At 41.8% G+C, this 21,580-nt stretch overlaps 1 protein-coding gene across 5 annotated transcripts in view; it reads right to left on the bottom strand.

Annotated features, from left to right (window-relative positions):
- Positions 1-21,580, bottom strand: part of LOC129711830 (disabled homolog 2-interacting protein-like) — a 625,376-nt gene that overhangs the window by 270,213 nt on the left and 333,583 nt on the right. For 4 of the 5 annotated variants that reach the window (XM_055659772.1, XM_055659773.1, XM_055659775.1 and 1 more), the window contains one exon: positions 575-693. The exons of the other annotated variant lie outside the window; for it this stretch is intronic. In XM_055659772.1, coding sequence (XP_055515747.1) covers positions 575-693 — 119 coding nt within the window. The remainder of the gene's footprint in view (positions 1-574; positions 694-21,580) is intronic. 5 annotated transcript variants of the gene reach the window in all.

The raw sequence follows: 21,580 nt of genomic DNA, 5'->3' as shown, positions 1-21,580 counted from the left end.
TTTCAGGACGAAATAACGGTGTATTATAAACGGAACATTTTTAGATACCCATCACAATAACAACTTCTCACATTAACTAGTGGTCAAAGTTCAAGCAGCATAGATTATCAGAAAGCTAGCCGCAACAGTTATAGGCATTCAGGGGTGAAAGAAACATGTAGTGACAGAGAACAATAGCCTGGCGATCAGCTGCATTATTCTAAAGCATATTAAACTGCGGAGTTATAAAACATTAAAACACCGCGTTTAAATGATTAATTTCTTCCAAAAATACAACTCTGCAAAAGAAGCACATTACAGGGGAACAGAACCAAATCCCACAATAAAGGCACGCCTCGTTTCACAGGAAGCAAATGTGGGAGCTATTAAACTGGAAAAGACATTTTCAATCCTGCTGTTGTAACATTTGGGTTCAATCTCAGCAGCTGTAGAAAACCATTACACCATCGCCGAGGAAGCCAGTAATTGGGGCAACACGTCCGCTCCGGAGATATTTGTTACTGCAAGGGTCTGTCTCGGTGCGGCGCCGACAGGAGAGGGTCTGGGGGTGAGGGGCGGGGGCAATATCACAGACCTTTCATTCTCCACGCTCCTAAATCCAGGTAAAATGTGGCGGAAACTGCTGTTCCTGTCGAGCTTGGGCTGGCTCTTTGTCCTCTTGATGGAGCCTTTCAATCGACGGCTCAGGAAGCTCTGTTGGCAGATAACAAGAGGAGAGACTGTTGAAGCACTTCCGTCCGAATGAAGCTGTGTGCCTGGCCCGCACAGCGGCTGCTGAGAGCAGCGCTCATCGTCAGCGCCGCTGCACACTGGCACATCCCGGGGCTGGCAGTAGTCAGCGCTCACTGCACACTCCCTCAGCCTCGGTTGCCTTAGCGACCATTAGCTCTCAGAATGTTTAAAAAAAAACCCCAAAGGCATGTTACCAATTCAGCACCTGTGAAACTTGTCTGCATTTTTGAAACACTGATTTTTCCACTCAACAATTGTATGGGGTCCAGATTCGCGTTGCATTTTATCCTCTACTTTTACATGCGAGATAAATGTCCATAAATAGAATTTCAACGCTCAACTTTGCAACAGGAGTGTAAAACTGTCATATAAATGCACTGCTCGTATTCTGAGCTCCGCAGATGTGCGGTAAGAGTGGTCTTAAACTAAATGACTGCACACTGTCATTTTTTAAAAAAGGGGCCCGGCGTTAAAATGCAAAGATTTTGCGTTTTAAAATTGAAGATCGAGTCGTGTTTCTGGCGTTGAAAGCAATAATGTAACTGTAATTAAACAACAAACAAAATGTTAAGTTAGCCTAGACATTTATAACATACGCCAATAATGATTTGAATGTCACATATACATTTTGAAAAATGACTTAAATGTTACAGACACTTTGAAAATTTAAAAAAATCGTGCCATAATGAAAATGTATGTGCTTATGAATTAGAGGATTTTTCTAATTTTCCAAGTAACAGCATTTAAACATTCTACTTTTTAATGAAGATTTAATACAGAACATTTTTAAAGAATGCATTAATGAAAAATATTCCAACTGTTAAGATAAATTAGCATCTGCTTGGTGCAATGTATTTCAATGCAATTATCTGGGAAGATGTTACAATATCCATGTATATTAATACATTTTTTCCAAAGCTTTGAGGAATTTCAATAATAATTTGGATTGATATAGTTTGCATTCCCACTAAACACTTAGTAGAATATATTGTATATTAATACAGCTTTTGTCCTTCTCAATAGCATAACAAAACATTTGTTTCCTTCCGTGTCAGCAGAATAGCTACATATTGGACAGAGTATTTCATTTTCAGACATATTGTATTCAGTGCACACTGGCTTAAATGTTAGAGGCAACATTAAAACACTAACATTATTTGCAAAATAACCAGTTTTGCACTTTCAAATTTAAAGTCTGGTTGGTATCTGTTTAATCAGACAGGTTTTCTCTAAAATAAGTATATCCTTTCTCACCTAATTGGTGTTACCACCACATTTTAATGTATTTACAATCAATTACCTAAAACATACATACTTTCACAACTAAACAGTGTACAGTGAATACTCTCTGTATGGGAGTGCAAGAGACTTGTGCTGCACCTGAATAAGGATCATGTGGAAAAGGCTTTGGAAGAAGATGGAAGTGGAGTTACTGTTATGTATGTTGGAGACACCTGACATAGGGAGGCAGTCTTGCCTGCAGAGTATGAGGAGCTACAGGACAAACACACCGAAAACATAAGGACTGTGAGCATTGTATTTAAAACACAAAGTGCCGGAGTAACTCAGCGGGTCAGGCAGCATCTTTGACAGGAATGTAAAGGAGATGCTTTGGGTTTAGGCCAGATTGATTATAGTAGGGGGGAAGCAAGTTGGAAAAGATTTGGAAAAGAGATGAAAAAAAGAAAAAAAATTGATGTGTAGGAAGGAACTGCAGATGCTGGTTTAAACCAAAGATAGACACAAATAAACTGGAGTAATTCAGTGGGTCAGACAGCATCTCTGCAGAAAAGGAATAGGTGACGTTTAAAGTCGAGACCCTTCTTCAGAATGAGTCAGGGAAAAGTGAAACGAGAGATATAGATGGTGATGTAGAGAGATATAGAACAAATTAATGAAAGATATGCACAAAAGTAATGATGATGATAAAGGAAACAGGCCATTGTTAGCTGTGCTATGAATATTGATTTCTCTATTTTCAAGTAACCCTTCCATCCCCCCCTCTCTCCATCCCTCTCCCACCCAAGTCGTACCAGCTTCAAAGTCGTCATGTTGAGTCTCATTGTCTATACTCGTTTTCACCTAAACCACAGCTAACAATGGGGTAGGAAAGTAAAGGGATAGGAGGCATGAGACCAAGAGGAGGAATGTAAGCAAGCTGTTTCTGCGATTCCAGACAATTATTTGAATTCAACACCTGATAATTCAAAGAATTTAGGTGTAATCAACCATCTAAAACACCATTTGATTGTTGAGAAAATTACATTTATAAAGCCCTTGGACATAATTTAACTGTAGTTTAGGGTGATGCAAGGATTATAATGTTGTTTGTTCATAATATACCTACACCAGCAGGGGCGCCGGGGAGATGGCTGCCCTGCCGACAGTCTGTTCGTAGTTTCTTTCTTTTTGTTATTTTTTAGTTTGTTAAAAGTTTGTTTTAATGTTCTTCAGTTTGGTTTATGTGGGGGGAGGGGATCAGGGGAAACTTTTTTTCAAGTTCTTACCTTCCCGGAGATGTGGATTTTTTGGATTACAGTCTCAGGGCTCTGTGGACTTCCATCGATGGAGCTGGAAGCCTCCTCGGAATGTCGTGAGCCCCACCGCGGGGCACGGACTTAACATCGGAGCTGATCCCTTGCCTGGGATCGCTCCCACCGCGACCACCATGGAATCACCATCAAGGGCTCGCAGTCTCGGGAGAGGCCGAGTCGGGAGCTTCAACGTTTGACCAGCCCCAACGCGAGGTTCAATCGACCGGCGCAGGAGAGCCGACATCCCTCCGATGCGGGAGCTTGATCGCCTCATCACGGAGGGCCTGAACGCCGCCGGCTACGGGAGTCAAGATCGTCCCGTCAATGGAGGCTCGAGGCCCACGACCGAGGAAGAACTAAAGGAAGAACTTGAACTTTATTTCGCCTTCTATCACAGTGAGGAATGTGGAGGAGTCATTGTGGTGGATGTTCATGTTAAAATGTGTTTTTGAGTGATCTGTTACTTTTAATTGTATGACTGACCTGGCCAATGAAATTCCTCATATGTGGCAAAACATACTTGGCGAATAAAGTGTGATTCTGATTCTGATTCATAAGCACAATAAATATTTTTTAGTACTGTAAGCTATTTAATTTACCACTCTTGTGACAGCTCCTGAAATTGACTTGTGCCAATATTTAATTTGGTGTATGGTGCAGTGGTATATGGTACGAGGTGGCAGAGGAAGTAGTTGAGGCAGGTACTAAAACAGCTTTTAAAAGACATTTAAACAGGTACATGGATACCCTTTCTCATTAACAGGTACGTGGATAGGATAGGTTTAGAGGGATATGAGCCAAACGCAGGCAGGTGGGACTTATGTGGATAAGACATGTTGGGCGGCATGGGCCGTATGGCCTGTTTATGTGCTGTAGGAATCTATAATTCCAGCATCTACTGTTCCTTGTGTTTACCTCCAAAATTATCTCCCGACACTTTAGACTGTTTTGACTGTTTTACTGTTCTTTTTATAAATCATGTTTCTCGGGGTATCTAAATCTAAATGTTATTAGTTTAAGTTAAGTTATGACATCGGATGGAAGCTGCATACCAAATCTCGTTGCACATAAGTGCAATGACAATAAAAGATATTATTATTATTATTATGTGAAACTTTATTTGTTCCTACTCCTGCATTCCCTTCAAGACCGTACCAGATATTTTATACTGCATCTCATCAATTTTTCTTCAAGACAGTTTTCTTTATTAAATTTAATCATATTTATTTGCCCACATATCAGCTGAATCATTGCTGAAGTCTGGGACTATTCTCCTCACAACTTCACATTTCCAAGGGTTGTGCCATTGGAAAACACTGAAATTATGGCTCTTATATGCAAGGTCACTAATGTATATCAAATAGACTTGTGGCCAACAAATATTGCTTACTTTTCAGCCTGTTAAGCAACCCTTTAGTACTACAGGTGCACAACCTTTTATCCGGTGTTCCAGAAACCGAAAAGCTCCGAAAACCGGCCATTTTTTCCAGATGTCGTCTGCGCACCAAAGCTCGCGTTTGGCGCCAAACCTGACCCAAAACGACCCACGGTCAACCCAGGTCTGTACTACTGTAGCGGCTGCCTCCTCCCCGGAGACCGGGGAGACGCTTAAACATCTGTAAATCATTGCTTAAATGTTAGTCAGCTAGTTTGGAGGGCTTTTATGTGAAGGGGTAAACTTTAATTCTTAGTCCCCTACCTGGTCGGAGAGGCGGGGAGCGGTCAATGCCTTACCGGGTCGCCGTGCAGTAAGCTCCGCAGCGCTGTGGCCGGTGGCGGCGCCGGTTGTAGCTCCGACCCCGGCAACTCTACCCCTGGCTGCGAGGCGCTCCAAATCCAGCGCGGCCCGCGGCCGGACGCCCCAGCTCCGCGAATGTCGGGAGTCGGCGGCGGCGTCGCAGCGCTGGGATACCAGCGGGGTGCGGGCAATGCCTTACCGGGTCGCCGTGCGGCAAGCTCCGGAGCGCTGTGGCCGCCGACACACAACATCGCGGAGCGTCGCTGGATTTGGAGCCGCGCAGCCAGGGGTAGAGTTGCCGGGGTCGGAGCTCCAACCGGCGCCGCCCGCGGCCGGACGGAGCCCCCAGCTCCGCGAGGTTGGGAGTCGCCGACCAGGTAGGTAGGGGACTAAGAATTAAAGTTTCCCCCTTCACCCCTACACCACCGCCACCACATAAAATCCCTCCAAACTAACTGACTAACATTTATGCAATGATTCTCCCGGTCTCCGGGGAGGAGGCAGCTGCTCCAGACTTTTCAAGCCGCCCGCGCTACCTACCTAATCTACGCTAAAAATCTTCCATTCTGAAATCCGAAAATGTCCGAAATCCGACAAGTGTCTGGTCCCAAGGCTTTCGGATAAAAGGTTGTGCACCTGTACCATCTTTTAAAGTAATTTTCAATTCACGCTGCCACTGCCAGTCAAATTTCTTACACTTTGAACTACTTAACACTATGTGCGACTTTGTCAAAAGTTCTTTATTAAGGTGCATAAATGAATTATTAAGAGAGCATAAACTAGCCGCCTTTATGATTATTACATCAAAATATTCAATAATTTCTCAGCCTCCATACAGTTGGTTAGCATTTAAGACCCAATTCCAGACTTATCCCTGGAAGCTTGAGCCTGACTGGCCTGTGGTTGCTAGGTTTAGTCCCCTCCCTTTATAGAATAGATGTCAACAATTGCAAATCTCCAGTCTCAGCATATCCAAGTACAATTACCACCCAGAATAACACTTCTATATTTCGACTCTTACTTCCCTGAACTGGGTAGCCGTTCTACTTTGAGAAATTTCAGTGTGCGTTTTCTACTGAAGGACTGAGCAACTCAGAGCAACACGAACATGAAAGAGCTTTCCAGCAATCATTTAATGAGGGACCCATTCATTACAGAGTAACTTGAAAGGGAATGTATTCATCTAAATTTACACAAACCCATAAATATTGCAAGGAAAGAGATGTGTAGATTTAGCCTCCCTCAAGCATAAATTCACATTTCATGTTTTAAAAGCTGCTGCCAAATGCAGTTCGTATCCAACTTTTTGTGGAACTTTCTTTTAAATTTTAATTACAAAACTAAACCTTCATAACATGACTGTAAACTCAAATGAAGACAGCATTTATGGTGCAGCTATTCCAGAATCCTGCTGTAAATCCATGGCATAGGAGTAGATAATCGACCCATCATGTCCATTCCGGCCAAAAGAGAGATAGTCTGGCTAATACGAAGATAGCCACAAAATGCTGGAGTAGCTCAGCGGGACAGGCAGCATCTCTGGAGAGAAGGAATGGGTGATGTTTCAGGCCGAGACCCTTTTTCAGACACTTCTTCTAGTCTGGCTAATCCCATTTTTCAGTTTTGCTGATTACAGTACATCAAGTACTCAACCAGGTATTTTTCTTCCTTGGCCATCTTCGAGTTAATGAATTCTGGATACTCACTGCATTGAAGAAATCTCCTCAATAGTCCTTTAATTTTTTTCTACCCTAAACCTATGCCTCCCTAATTAGTGAAGTCTCTAATAATGGAATTTAGATACCCTCAAAATGTTATACATATCAATTAAAGACGCCAACATCAATATGGACGGCACGGCTATCCATCAATATAGTGGTGCAGCGGTAGAGTTGCTGCCTCACAGCGCCAGGCACTCGGGTTCAATCCTGACTACGGGTGCTGTCTGTACAGAGTTTGTACATTCTCCCCGTGACCACGTGGGTTTTCTCCGGGCGCTCCGGTTTCCTTCGCACTCCAAAATGTACAGGGTTTATAGGTTAATTGGCTTGGTAAAATTGTAAATTGTCCCTAGTGTGTAAAATAGTGCTAGTGTGCGGGGATAGCTAATCGCGGTGGACAATGGACCTGTTTCCGCGCTATATCTTAAAACTAAACTAAAATGTCTACCCACCCCCTCCGTTCCAAATGAACTATTCGTAAACTAGTCTTTCCTCATAACTGAACTTGAGGTCTGATACACCAAGTTTCCTTTGTACTATCTCAAGTAGTGTCACATACCTCCTGATATTTGCTGGTCATTATGCAGTCTTACTCGTGTTTTATACAGTGTGCAAAGCCATTACTGGTCTATCCAATGTGCCATCTAAAATCACCCTACTCATTAACAATATGGATGTACGGTCATCAACTTCAAGATCCATGTTCTTCTAAACTTCCAATATCCCAACCCTTATTGTGTATTGTCTTGCCTTGCTCATTCACTTCTTCAAATTAATCTGCAGCCTTATTTGTCACTCTTCAAATTAATCTGCAGCCTTATTTGTCACTATCAGCTGCAGAACAAATATTGTATTGTCATCAATCTTACCGTTTACAAGTTGATATCTATCATGAAAAACAACACCAATCCCTGAGGAACCCCAATATAAGCAGCCTTTCACTCATTAAAACTAAAGCTATTGTTGTGAGGCACTGAATTGTGACAAACTACCAGCAATTCACTAGACATCGCAGTTTTGCACTGAGAGCAACTGGGAATGGGCAATAAATGCTGCCCGTAACGGAAACACCCACGTCCTGAGAATAGATTAAAAAAACCTCCATAACAAGCAGACTTGTGTAATTCAGATATAAACATGACACTCAGTTATTTGCATTTCAAGACCTTTAGTGACAAGTTTGAATTTGAAGCTGTACTTTAGTTATGTAGTACTGTTCTTGCACAGATGCTTCCCATATTCAGTATTTGTTTCCAGGTTGTGCCAAAATAACATGATTAAATCATGTACTCCCAAATAACTTCAATGTATTATTTCCCTTCATCTTTTTTTTTAAAAAGCAAACAGCAGATGAAATGTAATCCAGCAATAAGAAGTTATTCCAAAAATGAACAGCTTTTCTTTATTTTCCATTATAACAGTCAAGGCTGCAACAGCTGTGGCAGTTTGGCGGAAGAATTGTCCATGATAGATTTCTTAATAACCATGCAGGATGCTCACAGTTTGCGTTAAACAATTTGTTTTGCTCTTGGCCCATTTACAATGTTGCATTGAAGTTCAAGTTCACTGCTTTTTAGTAGTGGTTATTTGTAGGGAAATATTAGTATTGTATGTAAGGTCTTATTTAAATTACAGATACAATTCCAAAAATGTGAGTGGTGGATGAAATTGTGGAAAGTAATGTTTACTTTGTAATAATTACAGTAATTTGCAGGTCAATAGTGCAGCCCAGAGGAAGGCCAGAGACACTAGGAATGTGATTTCTGATGATATTGTGAAATGTGAGATTGGATGATCCATGTGGTAGAGGTCTGATATTTAAGGATCCACAACTTCCATGGTATTGTGGTTTAGTAGGGCATCAACCTGCACCCTATGTCTCCTCTAATAAACAGCAGGACAGTTTTGGTTCCAATTTCTTGCTGCTTCTGACTGCTGTTGTGTCTATCCTGCCTCGCCTTCTGCATTCATATTCCCAGCCCAAATTAGGAGAAAATGATTTTACATTTTGCTCCAGTTCTTACCCATGTCCCAACTACGTGTGGGGTCGATGGGTTAATTGCCGATGTCGATGTAAATTGTCCTACCCCTCCCCCCAATCAGTGTGAGGCCAAGGGGTAGAATCTGGGGGTGGAGTTTGGAACGCAAGCGAGTGGAAGAAGGTAACGGAGAAGAGGGAATAGAAGCAATGGGATTGTCCCCTTTGGGAGGTGACGTGGATGGGCTGAACAATCTCCTCCTGTGACCTCTCCTTTACTTACATTATCACATGGATATGCAAGGAATGGAGGGATACGGATGTTTAACGGTTAAATAACAGCAACGTAAACTTCTGGTAATTTTCCTATCTTCCTTGTTTGGATTAAAAGTTACACAAAAAAAAACTCCCTCTTTCTTGTATCCCAGTTTTATGAACTGATAAAAATCTCACTGAATCATTGTTTCCAAAATTACATTATCTTGTTATTATGATTATTTTACTCTGTTTTTTGCACCACCGTGATCCAGTTTATTTAAAACAACTGGTAATTTATTGCATATTTAGTTTTTTTTGGAGGCTGATGGTCCTGTAATCTGCATCAAGTAAAAATGTAATTGTTCTTGTTGATATCCAGATAATATAACAAATAAACACTCTTGACTTTGGTTAGAATCAATATGTCATCTCCTGATACTCATCTTGGCAGCAGAAGAAAAATAATTATTTGTTCCCATGCCTCTGATGCCTCCAAACTGCCCTTGCTGCGGGTTCTATTGATGGACATTTTCAGTTTGGGAAATCCTACAAATGTTTCCGTGTTCTGCTCTTTTTAATTTCTACACCTTTGGAAACTTCCTCTATTTTGAGATATTGAGAGGTGTGGGCAATAGTGATTGCACTCACAGTCTTTCTTACTTCATACTTCATACTTCTGAAATCAAGCCAAGATAGAATGTTACATTTTAAATGTGTAGGAAGGAACTGCAGATGCTGGTTTACACCGAAGATGGACACAAATTGCTGGACTAATTAAGCGGGACAGGCAGCATCTCTGGAGAGAAGGAATGGGTGACATTTCGGGTTGAGACCCTTCTTAGTAGTGTAACATGTTTGTTCAAAAATACATTTTAGGAGTAAATTAACATTGAGGTAGAACAATGTAATCTGGCCGACCAGGACTCAAAGGCAAGAATGACTGAAAGCCAAGAGGAGGGAAGGAAAAACATCATTCTGGAAATCCCATTGCTGACTCACCGTTTTTGAACCTTTTTCTGCCTTTTTTTTGTCTTTAGTTGGCTTATCACAACCCATACAGATTTTAATATCTTCATACTTGCATAACACAATCTGCAGCAGGTAAAACATTCTACGATAAATTAATTGTTTTTGATATAGGGCTCTGTTTATTTTATCTTCCAATTAAATAAAGCTGCTATTAATGCAAATGTGTGTAGTGAATAGCTTGGAACTATATATAGGGGCTACTTATGGTAAGCATGAGTAATCATAATGGGAAATATGTGCCATTAATTCTGATGTTACAGATCTACATTGTTCACTCACTGGGACTTCACGCGATGCTACTGATATGGGTAATGGCTTATTATTGTCCCTGTACCGTGATACAGTGAAAGACTTTGTTTTGGATCTATCCGGGCAAATCATACCATACATAGGTACATCGGGTAGAACAAAAGACAAAATGAACAGAAAATAGTTTTACAACTCGTGAGAAAGGGCAGTTTAAAATATGAACATTGGAAGATTGAAAATTCATCCCTGACGTATGAGAGGTCAGAGGGGAGAGCTGGTTGTGAACCTGGTGCATGTGCTTTTAAGGTTTTGTATCTTCTGCCCAATGTGAGAGTGAGGAAGGGAGAATAACCAGAGTGAGTGGTCTGCTTTGGAGGCAGCATGCAGTATGCATAGAGTTGATTGGGGGGGGGAGGCTGGTTTCCGTAAAGGTCATAGAGTCATACAACAGGTAAACAGTCCCATCGGCCCAACATGTCCATGCCGACCAAGATGTCCCATCTACACTAGTCCCACCTGGTGGCGTTAACCCATATCCCTCTAATCCTTTCCTATCCATGTGGTCCATCATGGTCTGAGCTGTGCTCACAACTCTGTAATTTGAGGTCTTGGTGGTAACATTTTATTTTAATAATCAGAATATTATCTGTCCAGATGTATTTATGCGGCAGTTCCAAGGATTTTTAAATGAACATTTTTAAGCTAATTGTTACATCTGCTCCAACATTATAAATAACTTATTTTCCACTTAAAAGGCAATGCATTGCAAGTTTATAACCATGAATCATATTTACAAAAATAGGCCAAAACACAGGTCTGGGAACAGTTACTATTAATCAAATGTAACCACAAATGATGTAGATAATACCTTCATTGACTATTTTGTAATATAGCTCTAATTAGGGCCTAATTACATATGCAAACTCTGGCTGGAAAATAGCTTTCCCTTTCTTTACTAAAGTTTGAGTTTTATGGAACTTCTGAGTGTATTATTTTGTTTAATCACATAGTAATGAGGCTGGTAATTAAATTCAAATTTTATATGCAAATCTGGTTGTTTGGAAACTTAAAAAGTAAAACCCAAAGGTCCCATCTTTCCAAAGCATTGAATTGAATTAACTTTTGGGAATCAATTATACTGCAAAACAATGGCAAAAACAAATGTTACACCTGTCACTGTACAACATTTGTTGATTTGTTTTTCCTCCACAAATTGAGAGGTGCAGAGGATGGATAATTTTGGGTTAGTCTCTTAATGATATGAAGAAATAGTAGCCGCGAAGAAGTGAAAGAACATTCATGGGATAACACATCTTTTTAGTTTATTTTCGAGATACAACGTGGAAACAGGCCATGTCTGTCCAATCAGTCCGTGCCGACCAGCGATCCCCTCACACTAACACTATCCTACACACACTGGGGACAATTTACAATTTTACCAAAGCCAATTAATCTACAAATCTGTACGTCTTTGGAGTGTGTGAGGAAACGGAGAACCCGGGGAAAATCCATGCGGTCACAGGGAGAACGTGCAAACGGTGTATAGACAGCACCCGTGTTCAGGATCGAACCCGAGTCTCTGGCACTGTAAGGCAGCAACTGTACTGCTGCGGCGCCCCATACTTCTGCAATTTCTTTCAGAGACTGATATGGTTTCAAGTTCATCGCCTCCCAAATATGTTAATCTACAATTAGGAATTAATCAAAGGGGCAATCACCTTAATGTCTTACCCAATACCCCTGCTGATATTCCCTAATCATTTATAATTTTTATTCATACAAATGATATTAAGTGTTAATTAGTGTTCGCTAAGCAAGAGTTAAAACTTTACTAAAGATTTCACTAGTAATAAATAAAATTTCAAAGGGCCTTTCATACTCTCATAATCTTTTATTAAACTGTGAGTCAAACTGTTTTAAGTTGAACAGAAGTAGCAAATTGCTGCCATTGATAATTTGTTTAGACATTTCACATAAGCATTTGTGTTAGTAGTACAGTTACAAAATCTGAAACTTCTGGTCCAGTTGTTTTAGCATTCATATCTTAGCCTGGTATTACTGAACATGTTGAGCCCAAGGGTAGGCAGCAATTTTGGCCCAAAGAGCCTATATTTCATTTCCTAGACATCATAAAACCTTCAACAGATCTATGGAGGTGAAAGGGTCCCTCTAACAAAAGGTCTTCACTCACACATTCAGTCCTACCTACCGAGGACTTTTTCTATTTTCTCTCCTTTTGATTTGTATGGAACATTATTTTGATAACGATATTTCTTTCTTAGGCACAAGGAACTGCAAATGGTGCTTTACAAAAAGAGACATTAAGTGCTGGAGTTACTCAGTGGGACAGGCAGTATCTCTGGAGAACATGGATAGGTGACTTTTTGGTACTTTTGATATTTCTTCACACTGATTGTGGTGGTGGGGGGTGGGGGGGGGGGGGAGAAGGTGTGCTTATTTGTAGATTTGTTAAATAGAAATTGAAGTATTCTATGTTCATACTATTGAATTGTAAGCTATTCAAGTGGAATATGAGGTGCTGTTCCTTCATTTTGCATGTGACATCACTCTGGCGAAGGCGGCCCAGGACAGAAAAGTCATTATGTGAATGGGAAGGCTAGTTAACATGGTTCGCAATCGGGAGATCCAGCAAGGCTTAGCGGATTGAGCCTAAGTGTTCAGAGAAGCGGTCGCCAAGTCTATATGCAGAGTAGGCGACCATTTCACCAAACTCTTGTGCTCAATTCATCAAGGCCTGCTGCATCTCTTGGTTTCTAACCATTTTAACTCCCCTTCCCATACTAACCTTTTGGTCCTGGGCCTCCTCCATTGGCAGAGTGTGGACACAACAAACTGGAGTTATGGCATCTCATTTAGGCTGTGGAGCTTACAACCTAATGGAATGTACAACAAATTCTCCAATTTCAGGCAACTAACCTATAAACTAACCACCCCTCCCCATTCTTTTTTCTACCCTTCTTCCCTGTTCCCCACTTGGATTTGTACCTATTATTCTCCTTCCTCCTCCTCCCTCCATTTCCACTTGTATTCATTCCTCTGCTTCACAATTCCACTTCTATCATAAACTCACAGTTTTTGTCTTTTCATCTCTGGCCTCTGTCTAACCATCTACCTATCAAAAATAATGCAGACCTGTATCCATCGATCACTTGCCAGGCTTTGTCCTTCCCCACTTCTCTTCCAAATTTCTCCCCACCCCCACAATCCGTGGGAAGAAGAGTTCCGACCCAAACCGTCAACTATCCATGTTCTCCGGAGATGTTAACCGACCCGCTGAGTTACTCCAGCACCTTGAGACTTTTGGTTTTGAGTTAATTATCTACACTCCTACTTTGCCCTCACTTATTTTGTGATGGCTTCTGTCGGGTCCCATGTTTCCTCTTCTGACACGCGGAGCCTCAAAACACCCTGTGTAATATCAGGAATCGGTCCCATAGACAGATGCAGCAGAGAAGCGGCACAGTGAACCAGTGCTGACCATCACCTACCCATTTACACTGATCCAACCCCACAAGAACATTTGTATTCCTGACCATGGCTGAACTTTTCCTCAACTCTATTGATCCACATCCTTTTAGTTCCATAACCTTAAAAAATCTATCTATCACATAAAATCAACCTTTTTTTTGGCAGGAGCCAGTTTTAACTTTTCACAAACCTGTGTTTTGAAAAATGTGCTTCTGAATTTCACCCTTAAATATGCTGGATCTAACATAAGATTATGCCATTTTGATTTAACCCCAGAGGAAATTATATTCCTGTATCTAGCGTACTGTATCCCTTAATCCGCTTAATTGACTCGAATTGATCATCCGATACCTTCTTAACAGAAAGAAATTGGCCAAATTAATGCTACTGTCTTAATTTAGTATAAATCTTAATTGTTCCTGACAAGATATGGTTGGTCTGAAAATATTTTTCAGAACACAAACATAAAATAGTAAAGCATAGGAACAGACCCTTCAGCCCACAATGTCTGTGATGAATACAATGCTAGACTAACTTTTATCTGCCTGCACATAATTCATGTTCTTCTATTCCCTGCATATCCATGTGCCTATCTAAAACTCTCTTAAATTCCACCCCATAGTAGCTGCCTTCACCATCACCAAATGTGTTCCAGGCATTCACCGCCCTCTGTGCAAAGCAATTTCCCCGCACATCCCCTTTAAACTTTGCTACAGCGATGCCCTCTGTATGTGACATTTCCATCCTGGGGAAGACGGTTCTGACTGCCTGTCCCAGCTGTGCCTCCCATAATTTTATATACTTTTGTTAGGTCCCCCCTTTATCTCTGGCATTACGGAGGAAACAATCCAAGTCTGTCTAACCTCTCTTCATAGCCAATACCCCTAATCCAAGCATCATTCTAGTAAATTTCATCTGCATTCTTTACAACGCCTCCACATCCTTCCTGTAATGGGCTGACCATAACTGCACACTATATTCTAAATACCCAATAACAACTGCTCCCAATATACCCTTCAAAGATCCAGACTAATAAAGTTATAATTTGCCTTACTCCAATTTAGTCCCTTCCTGCAACATTCAGTCATATCCCTATTCAAAACAATCTTAAAACTGACTGAGTTGTGATCACAACCAGTTTAAACTCAATTATTGCATCTTTGGATATGCATGATCAAAATCAACAAACCTAAATAAAGAATTTGATGAATGCAAGAACATTTACAATGAGAATTTGCTATCTACTCCAGGATATTAAAATTGGGCTTGTATCATCCAGTTGAATCATGCACGCAACGATCTTAGGACGGAAATTAGCTACTGATTAGCTACAATCTTGCATATTTACATGCACATTTTAATTAATATGCACTGTCCCTATAAACAAAACATTATTATTATTATTATTATTATTATTATTATTATGCCACAGTTACATTGAATATCTAACTGGACATGCTCCAGTCTAACCAGAAAGCAAAGGTAAACAACACCAGGAAGTTAAACAATATCTTAATGCCAATGCCATTCTATCTAGTCATAGAGTGAAAGTGTGGAAACAGGCTCTTCAGCCCAACTTGTCCAACCCAGTCAACATGTCCCAGCTACACTGGTCCCACCTGCCCGCATTTGGTCCATAAGCCTGTCTTATCCATGTACGTGTCTAAATGTTCCTTAAATGTTGGAATAATCCCAGCCTTAACTACCTCCTCTGGCAGCTTGTTCCATACACTCACCTCGGTTTTGTGTGAAAAAGTTACCCATCGGATTCCTATTAAATCTTTTCCCCCTTCACCTTAAACCTATGTCCTCTGGTCCTCGATTCACCTATTCTGGGAAACAGAATCTGTACATCCACCCAATCTATTCCTCTCATGATTTTAAATACCTCTATAAGATCATCCCTCATCCTCCTGCGCTCCAACACAATACTCTAAATGCGATCTCACCAACATCTAATACAACTGCAACATGACCTCCCAACTTCTATACTCAATACTCTGACTGATGAACGCCATTGTGCCAAAAGCCTTTATGTCCATCCTATCTACCTGCAATTTATCCCATCAGATAAAGCATAACAATAAGTTTAATTTGACACCTAATTCACTTTCATTTCTCAAGTAATAAAAACGTTATGGCCATTTTCATACTCGGAAATTAGCATCTTGTTCCCTATTGATTTCCTATGGACATAACAAAAAAGCTGTGATCGAGGACAGTCAAAAGCCCTTGACCTTCTTAAAAATTAAGAGAACTGAATGAAATTTTCAGTTATCATAGATTGAACCATTCTGAAACAAATATAAAATAATCTTACTTGGAGGACCTGAAATTAAAGCATATAATTAGTTAGTTACCCAATTGTAGCTAATTTCAAACTTCAATTACTAGATCTAAACATCTATCAATTTCTTAATAAATGATTAACATTTTTAAATAGCCTAAGTGTCCAAATAATATTCACAAATAATTCACAATAAAACATGATTTTTAAATCTCATTTACATCAACTTATAGGCCAAATGGAAGGAATTTAGTGTTCAATTGCTGTAAATTAAAGTCAATTTAAATCAGCTTTCTAGTGGGTTCCTGTGAACGCGCTGGTTTAGAACGTTCACATTGCGCAGGATTTGTGCCCTCAAATGCCCAGAAAAATACTGCGGGATATAAAGAGCCCAAAATGAACTATTCGCTATAGAAAACTTTATATACAGGGTTCTTAAGAAGCCCCTTTTAATGTAAAAATAAGGTACATACCTTTAATTGTTTGCTTTATAAAACCCTGGGGCTGCGAGAGGTTGCGGGTTGAGAGAGTGATTTTTAAACTACTATAACTATTATACAAGGCCATAAAAACTAATAATACCTTTTGCGACGGGGTCTTCCAGCGATTTTCCGTTAATGATTTACTAGGCTGAACATTTTCGATTTCAACAGCCTAGTAAAAATCGCGTTTTAAACCCGCCCCCTCTAAACAGTGCCAAAATCACACACACGGGGCGGGGCAGATACTCAGACACGATTCAGGTAGGTTTTGTAACATACCTACACAGAGTATTTTACCCAGGATAGGGGAATCAGGAACCAGCGAACATAGGATTTTTTTTTTCAGACTCAGCGGGACAGGCAGCATCTCTGGAGAGAAGGATTGAGTGACGTTTCGGATCAAGACCCTTCTTCAGACTTCCCAACCCGAAACGTCACCCATTCTTTCTCTCCAGAGATGCTGTCTCGCTGAGTTACTAGCATTTTTGCATCAAACCTGCATAGGTAGCTCCTTCCTAAACCATATTTTACTTAGATTTTTCCAGTGAAGGTGAACCATGTGTAACCATTTTGTAAACGTCATTTGACACCGAAAGATTTCGATATACATTGCAAATGGCACCTAGGTCGGTAAAGACAGGCCGGCTGTTCCTAAGATATGGGGCACTCTCATGTCTGAACATTAATCTGCGCAAACCTGCATAGGTAGCTCTCACCACCATTTTGTGGACACGAAATCAACATTCATAAAGACAGGGCTGCCAACTCTCACACATTGAGCGTGAGACTCACACATTTCACGAAATTCTCACGCTCTCAAGCTGATCACAAATTTCTCACGCTCAAATTTTTAAACGTAAATACATAAAGTCAAGAACAATTCAATTCGCCCAAGGCTTCCAGATCTCCTCCACACTCACCAATGAGTTTTCTGTCGTCGGATTTCCCGTAAAGAACGAGCAATTTAATTGCTATAGACTCTTAAGCACACTATTTAAAATGGCAAACTGCAGTACATTTGACATTCATGGAACCAAAATCTGCAGGTGCTGGAAATTCAAAATAAAGCAAAAATTGTTTTAGAGATGAGTAAAAACCACAAGGGGAATATATAAGGTGAATGCATAGTCTTTTTCCCGGGATATGTGATTCAAGAAGATGAAATCAAAAACAGGAAAATGGACTATTATCTGAATGGTGGCCGATTAGGAAAAGGGGAGATGCAACGAGACCTGGGTGTCATGGTACACCAGTCATTAAAAGTAGGCATGCAGGTGCAGCAGGCAGTGAAGAAAGCGAATGGTATGTTAGCATTCATAGCAAAAGGATTTGAGTATAGGAGCCGAGGGGTTCTACTGCAGTTGTACAAGGTCTTGGTGAGACCACACCTGGAGTATTGCGTACAGTTTTGGTCTCCTAATCTAAGGAAAGACATTCTTGCCATAGAGGGAGTACAGAGAAGGTTCACCAGACTGATTCCTGGGATGTAAGGACTTTCATATGAAGAAAGACTGGATAGACTTGGCTTGTACTCACTAGAATTTAGAAGATTGAGGGGGGATCTTATAGAAACTTTCAAAATTCTTAAGGGGTTGAACAGGCTAGATGCAGGAAGATTGTTCCCGATGTTGGGGAAGTCCAGAACAAGGGGTCATAGTTTAAGGATAAGAGGGAAATCTTTTAGGACCGAGATGAGAAAAACATTTTTTCACACAGAGAGTGGTGAATCTCTGGAATTCTCTGCCACAGAAGGTAGTGGAGGCCAGTTCATTGACTATATTTAAGAGAGTTAGATGTGGACCTTGTGGCTAAAGGGATCAGGGGGTATGGAGAGAAGGCAGGTACAGGATACTGAGTTGGATGATCAGCCATGATCATATTGAATGGTGCAGGCTCGAAGGGCCGAATGGCCTACTCCTGCACCTATTTTCTATGTTTCTATGTAAGAACTAGAGGGCATTGGTTTAGTTTTTCCCGTGCAGATGGTGTGATAGGTGAGACACGGCGGTGATCCCAGCACCGACCCCTGAGGCACCGCTCACACCCCCCACCCTCACCTCCGGTAGCTTTGTGTCCATCGGCCGCTCTGTCCACACCCCATGGAGTTTTAACCCCGGCCCGGAGCCAGGAGCGGACCGGGTGAGTGGGGGCGTCAGTGCCACCTCCAGAGCCGCGGGGATGAATCTCAGGCTAAGGCTCCGCTCCGATGCCCAACCCCCGGGTCACTGACCCTCGCCCCCCCCCCGGACACAGAGCACCTGGGCCGGCCCGCATGCCCCGGGGGGGGGGGGGGGGGGGGGGTCATGGAGAAGAGACGGGGTGGGGAGAGGGAAACACTCCCCAGACATCGCCAAGTCTACGCTCACTCCGGATATTGTCGCCGCTTCACTGACACACACTCTCACACACACACTGGCGCACACAAGGTTTAAAGGGATATGGGCCAAATGCGGATAAATGGGACTAGTTTAGATGGGGCATCTTGATCTGCATGGACAAGTTGGGATGAAGGGCCTGTTTCCATGCTGTAAGACTATGACACATTGTAGAAAGGGTGCAATTGCTCTGGAGAGGATCCAGGGGTGATTTATGAAGATGTTCGCAGGGCTGGACATTTTTTTTCACTTTGAAGAAAGATTTGATAACTGGGATTGTATTCTCTGCAGCAACGGAGGTGAAGAAAATACTTAGTTGAGGTGAATAATATTATGAGAATAGGACCTGTTTCGCTTAACAAAGAGTGTAGGAAGGAACTGCAGATGGTGGTTTAAACTGAAGACAGACACTAAAAACTGGATTAACTCAGCAGGACAGGCAGCATCTCTGGAGAGAAAGAATGGGTGATGTTTCGGGTCGAGACCTTCAGACTGAAGAGGTTGAAAATCAGCCATAAAACGCAATGTTTGGAGATGTGTTATCCAACTAAGGGCAGAAATCAGAATCATGTGTTCATCTTTATTGACCTGACACCATAATAAATATATTACAGACATTTGTTTTTAATGGGGTGGCACGGTGGCGCAGCAGTAGAGTTGCTGCCTTGCAGCACCACAGACCCAGATTTGATCCTGACTACGGGTGCTGTCTGTACTGAATTTGTACATTCTCCCTATGACCACATGGGTTTCCTCTGGATATTCCGGTTTCTCCCACATCTGAAAGAAGTGCCGGTTTGTAGGTTAATTGGCTTCTGTAAATTGTCCCTGGCGTGTAGGATAGAACTGGTGTATGGTAGATTGCTGGTCGTTGTGGACTTGGTGGGCTGAAGGGCCTGTTTCCATATATATGTTTTACATATATATCTTAATTTCTTTGAACCATATACGATTGAATATGTGACATTATTTTCGTCTTGTTTCTATATTCAAAGGGTAAGTGTTTACTGCCACACCTCCTCCAACCTCATCTATTGCATCCGCTGCTCTAGATGTCAGCTGATCTATATCGGTGAGACCAAGTGTAGGCTTGGCGATCGTTTCGCCGAACACCTCCGCTCGGCCCGCACTAACCAACCTGACCTCCCGGTGGCTCAGCACTTCAACTCCCCCTCTCATTCCGTATCCAACCGCTCTGTCCTGGGCCTCCTCCATGGCCAGAGTGAGCAACACCGGAAATTGGAGGAACAGCACCTCATATTCCGCTTGGGGAGTCTGCATCCTGGTGGCATGAACATTGAATTCTCACAATTCTGTTAACCCTTGCTGTCTCCTCCCCTTCCTACCTCTCCCTCAGACCTTGGGCTCCTCCTCCTCCTTTTTCTTTTCTGCTCCCCGCCTTCCCCCACCCCCTATCAGTCTGAAGAAGGGTTTTGGCCCCAAACGTTGCCTATCTCTTTCGCTCCATAGATGCTGCTGCACCCGCTGAGTTTCTCCAGCACTTTTGTGTACTGTCAAAGGGTAAGGTTGATTTATTTATTTGTGCAGAACAGTGATGGAAGTCTGACTCCTCTTGCCTTGTTTCTATGTTTTTTCTCTATATATATGCATAACAGCATGAATTATAATCTGATTTCCATTGATGAATATAGTAAGGTCATTCATGTGTTGCACCTGTTGAGCAGAGCCTGGCTCTATTGTGGAATGTAATTAGGAAGTTTAAGAAGGAAATGCAGATGCTGGAAAATCAAAGGTAGACAAAAATGCAGGAGAGATTCAGCGGTCGTTGCAGCATCTATGGAGCGAAGGAAATAGGCAACGTTTCAGGTCGAGTCTGAAGAAGGGTCTCGACCCGAAACTTTGCCTATTTCCTTCGCTCCATAGATGCTGCCTCACCCGCTGAGTTTCTCCAATGTAATTAGGAATATAATTTAGCCTAACCTTATTCATACCTAATGCAATTTAAAGCATAACTGTTACATTCAAGTGTTAGTTAAAAAACTCGCTACAGAATGCACCAGATTGCACAATTTCAAGCTGAAAAATGCAAAAGCTCCGTACCTCTAAACTGAGTGCCCCCCCACCCCACACACACCCTCCCACTCTCCCCTCCCACGGTCGCTGCGCTCCCATGCAATTTCTCACTCTCACCCAATGTTGGCAGCCCTGATAAAGATAAATATTCAAAGCAGGCTCCCAGAACTGCTTCTAGAACCATGCACAAAGTGTTTGAATAAAATAACTGAAGGGATCTCTACTGAAAATCCTACTAGTTTATCTTTCAGTTCTTAATCAGTGTATGCAACTGCACAATATAGTAAAGGGCCTGTTCCACTTGGGCGACCTAATACGCGAGTTCTGGCGAGTTTGCCCTCGACTCATACTCGCAGCATGGTTGACACAAGGTCGTAATGGTCTCCGCGTACTCGAGGCCTCAGCCAGGTCGTGGCGTTTTTTTCAATACGTTAAAAAATGCCAGCCAGTTAAAAAAGGTCGCCATGGTAAAAATCAATACTTTTGTTACTTGTAGGCTTGGTCGTTGTAGGTCGTAGTAGGTCGACATGTTAGTCGTAGGTAATCGAGGGTAGTCGAAGGTAATCCTAGATAGTCTTCATCATAGTCGAAGGGAGGTCGGAGGAGATCGAAGGAGGTCGTTTTCACTCTCCACTATTCGTTGTCCAATTTTCCCGATGTTAGTCGTAGCTAGT

This window comes from Leucoraja erinacea, chromosome 31 (assembly GCF_028641065.1).
Source record: "Leucoraja erinacea ecotype New England chromosome 31, Leri_hhj_1, whole genome shotgun sequence".
In the NCBI taxonomy this organism is placed as follows: domain Eukaryota; kingdom Metazoa; phylum Chordata; class Chondrichthyes; order Rajiformes; family Rajidae; genus Leucoraja; species Leucoraja erinaceus.
The sequence above is the reverse complement of the archived record's forward strand: the minus strand, read 5'-3'. Positions and strand labels throughout refer to the sequence as shown.